The 11870-nt window shown below is 54.2% G+C and overlaps 1 protein-coding gene across 1 annotated transcript; it reads right to left on the bottom strand.

Moving 5' to 3' along the window:
- Positions 1 to 9843: 9843 nt before the first annotated feature.
- On the bottom strand, positions 9844 to 11859 carry CDEST_10099 (Putative U4/U6 small nuclear ribonucleoprotein Prp31). Its single transcript, XM_062926257.1, has 2 exons — positions 11453 to 11859; positions 9844 to 11353 (listed from the first exon to the last, which is right to left on the bottom strand). The coding sequence occupies exons 1-2, from the start codon at positions 11780 to 11782 to the stop codon at positions 9845 to 9847; spliced, it is 1839 nt and encodes a 612-aa protein (XP_062782308.1). The 5' UTR covers positions 11783 to 11859; the 3' UTR covers position 9844.
- Positions 11860 to 11870: the final 11 nt, after the last annotated feature.

Here is an 11870-nt window from a genome sequence, read left to right as displayed (position 1 = left end):
GGGGAAGTTGGAACTAGGAACTAATCGTATTGAACTGCACAGAGAGAGAGGGAGGGGGTTGGACGGGGTGGATGATTGTATGGGAGTGTTTTGGGGGAGGGGAAAGAATTGGGTATGGGCATGGGCATGGGAAAGGAGAATTGCGCACCTTTCGCACCTTCATCGTTCACCGGGATGCCGTAAAAGGTACGCGGGCAGAGGTACGTGCCTCAACATGCGCTCTCCAAGGTTTAGTTGCGCTAGGTTAGGGGGGTAGTAAGTGAGCAACAGGGGAGGATGGGGAAGGTACTTTTTTCATGTACCCGACATTCTGCGTTAGGTACCTTCCCACACAGGTATTTTGCAATGACAAGTAAAAACCGGGACCTCCAGGATTGAGGGTCCGGCCGAGCCCTGCGACACAACACACCACACTGGTCCCCCCCACTGGTCCCCTCCCCGCTGAGCTCCATCGAGACCTCACTCACACTTCACACTCACGACACCCGTGTGTCATTCTCCGTCCATATTACATTCACCCCTGGTTCCAGCTTCCATGCTTTGCAGGGTAGCTCCCCGAGTCTTCGCGGCAGGCGGCTACGTACCCCGGGGTGGGGGAGGGAGGTGGGTTCCGCGGCCTGGGCTTGGGGAGCTGTTGTTTTTTCAACAGAGAATGGATGGCCGCAGAACCACCACCTCAGTCTCATTTGAGTGCAGTCCGGATGCAGGCGCACTTCGTACGCCGAAGACGCAAAAGGTAGACAGCTTTCCCCCCAATTTATCCTGAATCAAATCCTCCAGCTGCTACTGTGCCATTTAATTCATTTTACATTGTTGAACACACTGTGCGATCTTGCGAGGATCTGCATGGGTATTTGTGTCTTCGCTATGTTCCTGACGGTGTTGCGGGAGCCACCAACTAAGGGATTTTTTTCCTTCTTCGAACCTCCAGTCTGATTATTACTTTCCCTCAAGCCCCACCAATCGATCGGTGTCCCCCTTCTGACGATATACAGGTACATCCTCGTCTGTACACCACCACCACCTACATGCAGACGCAGGCTGGCAATACTAAGACGGTTCCCGGGGCCGGCCCCATACTCGTTCTTGCTGCGTGTCTGGCAAGCCTGGTTTCCCTGGCCGTTCTATTCTGTTCTGGACCCCTCCTGATGTCGATTCCGATCACAGATTGCGCATCCCATTGCATACTTCCTTGCTTTCCGGCCTTGCTTGATGTCAAGAAACCTCCGTTACCTTCTTTCAAATGCTACCAGCCCCACTCGTCTGAGGCGGTGGGAAACCCTATATTGTACAGTCCCTTCTCTTTCGTCGATGATCGGGCAACGGCTCCTGAGCTTGAAGCACAACACAGGAGCTGAAGCTCCGGCCTCGCTCGTGTCGAGCCGAATGCACCGCGGCGATGCGTGTTTTTGGTCATATCGACAGTTGCTCTGAGATTCTGTGTGTGCCCACCCCATGGCCACATCTCCCGTTGACTTTGGAAACCCCACAACCAGCTCAGACAACGATCCGTTTTGTGCCGAGCGTCGTCGATAGTATGCGCTGCGCCTGTGCCTCTGCCTATTTGCTACATGAGCCTGCTGGAGCAAGAAAAGCACATTGGTGCGCGCGCCCTGGGGGGTCGTTCATGAGCTCTGGCTTCCAATGTTTTCAGGGTCATTCTCAACGTTTCCCAAGTTGCTGGGGAAATGAAGACAGCCTAAAGAGCGGGCCGGCGCCCGGCAAACTCACACCAAGCAGGATCTGTTCGCCAGAATCTGCAAGGTATACATACGAGGTGTCTCCGGGGAGGAGTCCGTCAGTATCACATCGACAAAAACACCATAGACAGATCGCGATCACGAACCGAAGCGGACGCCCACCTGACTCGGCCATGGTTCTTAGGCCCCTCAAAATTATTCGAGGCCCTGCACAAACCGAGGGTCCGCAGCTGTGACGTCAGTGGCCGGTCAAGGCTTGCGACGATGTTGCGAAAGTCCGACAAAGGTACCCGTCTGTGGCCCCAATCAAAAGACAAGCCGCTCGTGGTGGGCCCGCTGGTACGAGGAGACCTTTACCGACCCAGCCCGACGGGAGCACGACGACTGGGTTTTAATTGTTGTTATTATCGTGATGATTGTAGATTCGCCCTGCCAAAGTGATAACCCTCGAACATGCCATCGGTGGCTTATTGTCTTCGTGGGCGTGGAGTCTTTTTCGCATTGCCAGTCGGGAGTCGCGATGATTTCTGAATGAAGCGCAACGTCCTGGGGTAATGGAGAGACTACAATGCTTGACCTGGGGGTTAGAGAGTACCTGACTTCCTCGAGGGCCCAGGAGACAGCACCACGGCGTAAGGCACCAGTAGCGGCAGCAAAGCGCCCACTGGCGTGTGACACCCCCCGGTCCCAGTCCCTACGCACGCCCTGCAGGGCGCCGCAGTGCATGCCGCGCTCTCTGGCAGGGAAAACTTCCTCTTACCAATGTCGTCATAGATAGGTCAGGCTGATGGGTGCCATCTTCAAAGACACAGGTATCCGTACTGTCCTCATTGGGTGGTGATTGGAGGAAGCGGAGTACCTGTACCTTGGCGGAAGTCTCCCCTGGCGGTCGTCCACTCCGAGAGGTTGGCGACATCTCTGTTTCGTAACGTTCGTCCTCACCGTTTCAACAAAGCTGGCCGAGTTGGCCGTTACTTGCCGACTTGACAGGTTGTGCTTTGAAGTCGAACTCAGCTCAACTCTTGCCGGCTCATCCGCAGCCCAATTGTTCGTAGGAGCCTGGAAAGTCTAAAGGCGGTTTGTTCATGCTCCAACGACTTTCATCTATGCGATTCCCATGAGGATGGATCTTTGGCTGCTAGGTATCATTTGAAAGCAAACCGGTGGTCATCTGAGAGGCACGTAGCGTGAGCTATTTCGACTTGGGACGAATCGCTGGGCCCGAACTCCTCCAAGTGTCAGTCGCCGGGCCAGCCTGCCCGAAATGGAAGCTGGTCGACCTATTGGCTCTGGGGCCACGAATTGCTTGTGAGGGTGCTGTAACGAATGCCGTAAATATGGATAACACTGCCTTACCAGATGATGTGAAATGTTAAGAAGTCAGGGGCGAGTCAACGAGTTGGCTGGCGGATAAGAGGTAGCGCCAGTCAGCTACAGCTGCAGCGGTGAGGAACGTGTCCAGGTCCTGTCTTACTATGTTTGGCTGGCTTGTAATAAGGTCTTTCTTACAAGTCCCCAAAACAGCTGGTCTGCAGCAAGGCAATCAAGGGGTCCCCGGGATGTATTCTGGCAGAAACGGAGATTTGGGGGAAAGACCCGAGAAAGAAGAAGACATGGAGCCAGGAGGTAAGAGAGGGAGGGGATTCGGGGTTCGAGGGTGAAGCCCAATTAGATTGCGTGATCGAGCGGAAAGGCTCCCGATGTGGTGGAGAACCATTCAGGACGTGGCGTTGAAGGGGTCATTTGGCTGCCCTTTGCTTACATTCTAGGCCGAGAAGGGAAACAATTGACCTCGATCGAGATCTCTCCCTGTGGCTTGTGCGTGTTGGAGGCCCCTCCCTTGGGGGTGAAGGAGAAGCCTAGTGTGCTAACCGGCACGTGTCTCGTTTGTCGTGCGCGAGCGGACTTGGAAAGAGCTCGAGAGTCCTCGATCCAGTTGATTCCCGTCCAACTGGTCGGCGGCCCCAAATCGGTAGCGCCGTTTCAACACTAGCTGGGAATATACTTATCAAGGACTCGGATGCATTCCCCTTGGCCATACAGTCGGCGTTACGCCGTGAGATGTCCATAGGATTGGTTTCGTCACTGATTCTCACTCCATTTCCATCACAGACAGGCTACGGAAAGACAACGGACGCCCACCTAGGTAGAGGAATGTCTTTCGTACATCCCCCGAGAACACACCCTTCCGGATTTTGCGCAGTTGGCTAACTAGCCAGCCAGCCAGCCGCCTGCCAGCCATCCAACCTTGTTTTCTGCCGTGTTGAATCCGAGGCTAGTGACATGGCATTTCTACACAAGTGCATTCTCAATAATTCCTCCATGAACAAACCCTATAGCTAACCCTCCTCGAACTTCCCCCGCCTCCTCGCGAATTCTTCCCATTCCTCTCCCGCTTGGCATCGCCGGATGTGCGTATCTGTAGTGCTTTGCGTTGCTATGGCGTGTCGCGACTGATTAACGACACCTTTTCGAAACAACGACAATGATTGATGTTTGCTGACAGTAAAGTAATACTAGTTGAGGTGCGTGGTCGCCAAGGCGGTGCTTCTTGAGATAGCACAGATACATGGTAAAGCAAATTTACTATCTCTAAAATAAAACATAAAGACGGGTATCATCTTAGGTAGATGGGCAAAGCCATGCGGGCTCACAAGCTCGGTCAGACTCAACTTGTCGAGGCACGCTTGGATACCTACGTGTCCTCCAGACAAGACGGGTTCTGGGATTCGCAAGGTGATTGCGGGCTCCCAGAGCTCCCAGGGCTGTCCGAGGTCTCCAACTTTAGCTCCAGCAATTCAGCAGACTCTGCAGTGCGGCAAGCAAGAGGGTCTGGGTCACCAATGAGAGTCGGCAGCGCTAACGCTTCCGATTTCCAAGGAACGAGTCGGCGGGCTGCCAAAGCAAGTTTTTCTTTCTTGTCTCTCGCCTACTGCCCCCTCTCGTGTCACAGAGTCGAAGGGTCCTGCAGCCGGTTGCTCTCACTAATCGACATGGAGATCTCGGGAACCGCGGTGAATCGGTATCTCAAGCCTACACCTGCTACAGCCAAACAGGCTAGCGTGTATTCGTGTCTCCTCAACTGCCACTGTAAGCCGCCCGGGAGCTCCTGCCATGTTACATCTGCCCCTCCCTCCCATTTGTCTTGCTTTTTCTCACTGGGGATCGCTTCCCACACCTCGGTGGGTACTGAGATACCTTAGCAGGCGTTTCGAGTACTTTGTGTGTATGCTACGCCCGTAGTTAGGTCGAGAAGTACCCGATGGGAAATACCTGTAGCACACGGCAGAGAACACAGTAAGAGACCCCTACTCCAACGTTCGAGCTCCCATTTGTGAAAGTGGGGTATGACCCACTCCCATGTGGTCGCTACTTATCCCCCTCATCGTCGATTTCTATGGTGCATCGTTGGGCTTTTTCGATCTCCAGGGTCCTAGCTGCCCGTCACACCCCGTACCGTTCATTGACATCAGACACGGAACGCACGCAGGTTCCGTTACCCGTCAACCATGCGTCGCCTGACCGCCCATGACTTCTAGACCAACAACTCTTTAGCTCTCCCATCCAGCTATGGATTATGCTGAGTTTTCCGCCGTGCTGCCCCCTCTTGTTTCTACTCGCAGCGTCGCTCGTTTCCTCACGGTGCCAGGTAAGGTCGGAAGTCTTATGCCGTTGCTTTGTGTTAAGTAGTCAACACTGATGACCACCAAGTATAGACCCTTCAAATCAGCCGGGCGAGCTATCGAGTTGGCGCACTCCACACTTATGCTATGTACAATGGGTAGGTAAGTAGGCGGGTACATTTGTACTTGTATGCAAGCTATCCGGTAGCAACCCCAGTAATCCCAAGAGCCCGCAAACATAGACACCCTCTCCCATTTTGACTTTTCCCCTCCAGAACGTCTGGCGCGCCGGCGGACTCGTGCTCCCCTCCTATCATCGCTCTTCCCGTATCATATCCCTTTTCGTTCCCTCCAACAAATAGATCGACGATCACGACCCCTTGGGTATCAAGGTCCCTTGATATCGGCGGGGACCAACCCACCTAATGCGCCATCTTCAGACCCTGATGACAATGTTGAATCAGCCGCTGGACATGTTCACCTGATCATGCCCGATCAACGATCGCAGTTGACACGCACGCTTTCCGGAGTTCTTGCTCCGGCAAGTTGCAACGCGCTATCACATACATATCCCCCATACCAGACCCTACCGCGCCACACCCGCACCCTTACCCTGAGCACCAGATCACAGAACGCAAGTTGATGACGAGGCGCCGACTGAGGAGCGGCTGCACCTCGTCCACGTCAGGCCTTTGAGCCGGCCCTCCGCCGTTGCCGTGCTGTGCATCTTGTTCAGCCAACGGCGTAATTTGTCTGTCCGTCTGTCTCCATCTCCGTTGCTCGAGTCGGGCCCGTCGCCCTCACGGCGGGAGCTCAGATTATCTGGGCCGGTATTTCTCATCCCGTCCTCAGAGTGATGTTGTAGATTTTAGCGACTCCCGGAAACGTAAAGTCTACCCGCTCCCACAGATTTTTGACAACTCCACCTGTACCCTCAGCTCTGGGCGACACACGGTAGCGTACAACGTCTAGCCACCCTGTATAGAGTGCCCTGGCGCACCTATTCCAAAGTGCCTGTACACAAAGATATCCGCAAAGGTTTTACCCTTTTGCCCGTTACTCGGCACTCCTTTACGCACCACTGAGAAGCGGCTGTGTTTTCGTCCTGGCAGAGCCGGATCAAGCTGGCCTGGTGGAGGATTGAATGCCCTTTGGCAAAACTCGACACATCCACACGATAGGAGCAGGAGAGAGCAACACAATCTCACCTCGCCCGGGTTCAGACGCGTCGATGACTGACTAATGTTACATGCGCTGACTGATTCGGTCAATCGATTGAGGGTCAATTTTCTTGCCCCCAAAATTTAGACCCGTTCTAGCCATGGTCTATCGCCTCAAGCCCCCTTCTCCTTGGGCTCTGCGCTGTCGTTCGTACCCCTTGTTCGTGTACTTGTCATTTTTTATGTTCAACTTCTGTCGCAGTCTTCTGTTCCACTCTTCTTATCTTGCTTCCTCTTTGATGTCGTTTAGACTTAGTACTGTAAGTTTAAGTCACTCGCCGTTGTCAACCGAGTTGAAATGCGGTTATGCCTGCCACAGGTGGTGTAGCAGCCGATGTTCATTTGCGGGAAGAAAGGGGGGCGGCCCCCGCAGCAGTTGACAGTTGACCTTTTTAGCCAGCGTCACTCTCACGTCATTGGCTTCTTCCATCAGAACCAAGTGCGTTTTCAAAAATGGCCCGTTCCTTCGGTCTGCTTGATTTCAAAGTCCTTTCCATCTATCGAAAGCCTAGCCACCGTCGACTCTACGCTCCCTATTAATTAATCAATTTGTTGCCCGTTGCTTTCAAACTAGACTGTCGCAGGCGACAGCATCGTGCAACTGATGGTTGTCGTAGCTAGCGCAACTTGGACTTATTTTTGCCTACCTTGGTCCCTCAATGTAATTTTGGAGGCAGGTAGGTAGGTTGGTTGTCAGTCCACCACAGGAGCCCCGATATTGTGCCGATCCTTTCCCAATGGGCACCGTACAAACACGTACCTACCAAGTCTACAGGTCCACTTTTCCCCTAGGGAGGTAGTGTGCGCACTCCCTGGTTGCCCAGGGTACATGGAGCAGCTCCTTTCGACTGGGCATTCCTTGTGGACATCGAGACGATCTTTGGTCCCTGGAGTTCTAGACCTTCTGCTCAACATGGAACTACCCTGCAGCCAGGAAGTAAGATCTCGATGCCACCATCAAAGCGAACTGCCAGAGCATGCTGTTCAAGGGCCTTGCTGTAGGAAGTTTATGTCCATCGTGCAGATGGAGCATGATGAGGCAAGCCACGGTCAGCAAAAGATTTGTTACTTCAGTGGCTCTACGCTGTTGCAAAGGAACCGCGCTCGGTCCCTTTTTCCTCCTTCTCTTTTCTGATTCCGCTTTCAGACCCCCTCTTCCTAAATCCAGGGACCTCCGCAGAGCCCGCCCTCACCGAGGCGGGGAACCCATCCGCTCATTTTTCCTAATGCAATGATGTTACTGCAAGCTGCAATCTCGGTGTCCACTCTGCCTTACAAATTCTGAAGGGATCCGATTGCGACTCTTGACCCTCGTATGTTGTACGTCACTATGCCATTGATAGTGTGCACCGGCCCCGCTTCTCATTCGGCCGCGAAGGGAATCGCCCATGTGGGTAGACAGATGCCGGGTCAACCAACAGGGGGAGGGACAACGGTCTTCCGGAATTGCCCATTGTTCCAACGGATGGACTTCAACAACAGGAAGAAGGCAGACGAAGGAGAAATAGGACAACTCCTGTTTCCCAGGATAAGAAAAAACGATAAGGAAACATCCTAGGCAGCCGGAAACTGTTCACCCGCCAATGTTCTATCAGATGAGATCTGCAGTACTTTACAGCCCGAGGCCTCGGCCTGATAACCCAACTTCTTCGTCATCAACAACAACAATAACAATCATCAACACAGACAAGACTACCACCGGCCTGGATCCCAATCAAAAGCACAGGAGAGGAGCTAGAGGGTCCCTCCACATCAAAATTTGCCCCCAGTAAACCCTGTGATCAAACATGATCTGTTCCTGGCATGGTCTCCTCCGCCGTCGGAATCGACTCCGGTATCCCTGGGGTCCAATAGGAGGCGGCGGAGGGAGAAACCAATGGGGGCAAAGGCTCGAGGGTTCACCTGTTTCAAGGGTGTGCGTACCCCGGAAGTCCTTAGGTCCTATGTGCTCACAAGGACGACAGGTTCGGTCGTTCAATCGCGTGGCGACACGAGCTTTGGGTAGTCTGGCGCGTGGCGACAGATGTGACTGGCGACGGTGAGGGGCTTCGAGCTCAGCCCTCGCCTACCCTTGGCAGTTCGTGCCTACGCACTTTGATTTGCCGTCTCGTGCGCTCTGCTCTGCTCGAGCTTTCAATGCCTTATCCCTAGCTGAACCTTGCGGAGTAAGCTGCCCGGCAAAAGACTACAGGCAGAGAGGGGGAACTTGGAAGAGGAGCCAAAGATGGTGGGAGATAAGCTTCTCCGTAAAACCTAACAATAGCCGAACCTTGGAATCACCATGCTTCTCACCACAAGTACCCCCCCTCCTCACCATCCATCAAGGGGTCTCTGCACCGCGCGCGGATGGGACACCATCGAGGGGAGGAACGGGAACGCACAGAAGAAACGGGACCGTTAGTCTCGACCACAAAAGGCATGGCCCCAAGGGCAAAAGAAGGCCACCACGGCCCCTTCCAAGCTTGAACAGACTCTCGAACTGCCGATGTTTCCCTCGTGGTTTTCTTCTCTCTTACCTCCTTCTTCTCCCGCGTGGAGGTGTGAGCGTTTCTCGTTGTGCCCGTTCGCTCACGCGCCCAACTCACTTTCAGCACAGAACATTTGTGGTCTTGCCCGACGCCCCCTCTCCAACTCACAAGTAACACAATACCTTGCAAACCGCTGCGTTTACATAGCATAAACCGCAAGGACGTCCGAGAAGGGAAAATGTGAAAGTTGCAGTAGAGGGACATGGCGGCTTACTGACAAGAGATGCGTGCTTTCGACGCCATGGGAGGAGGGGGGGAATCGTTTGATCGACACGACCGTTGGTCAGTTAGTTATATCCGATTTCCCAATTCGTATCTAAAGTTTCCAAATCAGATGTCGGGACAGACAGAAAGAAAAAAAACAGAACTGCCGAGAGGGTGTGTAAAGTACGATGTACATGTCAACGTCCTCGGCCCTTCTTGTTCGGAATAACAGCCCCTGGAGCAGTGATATTCTCGTTACGTTTTCACCTCCCGAGAGTAAGGCGATTGCTGATTTGACCTGAACTGAAGAGAATAGAACATGAACATGATGACTCCCAAAACGCCGCACGCCGAGTATGCCGGCCGAGTGCCATGTCTGGCGCGGGCCACGTTCGCGATGATACCACTCCATTCAATTTACCAGGAACGGCTGCTTGAGTGAGAGATATACTCTTCTTCGTCAAGTGGTGTATTTGCACCCCATTGACCCCAACCCGCTCTGTTCCCTGCTTAATGAAGCTTAAACCTCACACCCCCTCCTACCCCCCCTCTGGCCCGTCGGATTCTTGTCAGCCGCTTCGCGGGGGCGGAGGCCCCATCTTGCCTGCACCGGTATCAACCTTTTTGCTGGGCGGCAGCTCGGGTTTCTTGAAGCCTCCTCCGCCATTGGACGAGGAGCCGGCCACCTGCGTAAATGTGCCACCCTTGAACCACCGGTCCTCTTCCGCCTTCCGCTTGCGACTGAGTTCAGCCTGGACCTTGGGGTCGACGAGCTCCAGGCCCTGCACGGGCGTGAAGGCCAGCGACGATGCCGTGCCCGCTCCCACGCCCAGCGACGTGCCGACACCTGATGTCCTCAGGCCCTTACCGCGGAGGTCAATGTTGGAGTTTACAGACTGCCCGAACCCCTTGAGCGACGATGCGGCTCCGTTCATGGACGTCGCACCGCCCCACCCCTTGTTCTTCTGGCTGAGCTTCGCCCTCGTGCGCTGGTCGATCTGCAGGTTGCGAATTCTGCCATCGTTGCCCTGGCCGATCATGCCCATGCCTGCGGTGCTCTCTCCTGTGCCGTAGCCGACCTCCTTTTCCTCATGGCCAAATGCCATCCTGTTCTGTGCCTTGCGTAGCTCTGTCATGGCTGTCGCCTCCTTGGCCTTCCTTGCTCTTCTTCCGCCGCGTTTGCGGGACGGCTTGTCGTCCGGCGCTGGCAGAGCTCGTGGGCCCTTGTTCGGAGGAGGCTCTGTGAGCTTCTCGAGCCGTGTAAGACACTGCTCCTTGAGGTCTTCGCCGGTTGAGCCGTCTGGGCTAGAGTGTATGCGGTCAACACGCGCCGCAAGCACAAGCTTGGCTGCCACAATGCGCATGGCCTGTCTCTTGAGGTCGTTGGGGATGCCCTGGATGATTGGTGAGTGGTAGAGAAACCCTTGTTGTCTGATACCGATGTTCGTAGCCATCCCCGCGGCACCAGCACCTTTCTTCGAGCCCCATGCCGGGATGTTGCACGAGGGCGTTTTGGCAAGGCCTGTGAGGCCACCAGCAGCGTTCAATAGTTGCGCAGCCGTCAACGACCCGATCAAAGCGGTCAGGTTCGGCGCAAACAGGTTCATGCGTGACTGGACGTACTCCGTGAGGGTCTTCTTCGCCTTGTCAAGTGATATCACCATTTCGCATGCTCTGTACACGCGCTCCAGTTCATCCTGTGACATTTCCCGTCCCTTTGTTGTCGTGGCTTCCACCGTTACAATCATCAGGGATGGGCCATCAAGCACTGACCGCAGCGATGCCTTGAGAGGATTTTCCGTTGCATGCTGCAGTTTTTTGATGTTCTCTGAGTCCAAAGGCCCATTGCCCAAGATTGCAACGACCTTTGCGTATTCCAGCGGGTTTGTGATGAGCGTTTCAAGCTCTGGAAACCGTATCGAGTAGTGATCTCGGATGTACTTGTGCACCAGGACTATCTCACTGTCGATGAGTGTAGAAAGACTATTCGACTGCGTGAGGAGGTGGTACTCGGGGTGGTCTTCGATGTTGCCGACGAGCTGCGTTGGAGTAGGTTGTGACTGGTAGTGTACGATTTTCTGTACCGTTCGAACCACGATGTCAGGACTAGTTCTCTCAAGAGAGGATGTAAACACTGCTTCAGGAGAGCCAAACGTGTTTGTAAGAATCTGACTAACCTCTAGTACGGGTTCAAGAGTCTGCATAAGGCCAGCGACACTGCGGACGTCGTCGACGCCGCCCAGTTGCATCTTCTCAACCTTGGCTTTAGTATCTTCTGCATCTTCGGCAGAATCGACAGAACCTTTTGATACACCTCCCATATCGTCGTCCTCATCCCCAGCTTCGCTTTGGTCGCCGTCGATCTCCATGTCCCCGGCGGATTTGCGACCGTTCACTTCGGGCGCATTGTCGAGAAGGCCGAGAGGATCATGATCTTGCTGAGTGTCCTCAGCTTCGGAACCAGAGTCCTCGAAATCCTGAAGAAGCTCGTCTGCTAGAGTGGCCATGGCGAAGATCTCAGCTTCTGCGGTGTTTTTCAGGCCTTGTTTCTACGTGTGATAAAAAGCAGCATGCGCAATGTGAGTTGATAATGGC

This window comes from Colletotrichum destructivum, chromosome 6 (assembly GCF_034447905.1).
Source record: "Colletotrichum destructivum chromosome 6, complete sequence".
Classification (NCBI taxonomy): Eukaryota; Fungi; Ascomycota; class Sordariomycetes; order Glomerellales; family Glomerellaceae; genus Colletotrichum; species Colletotrichum destructivum.
This window is presented reverse-complemented; position numbering and strand designations above follow the sequence as displayed.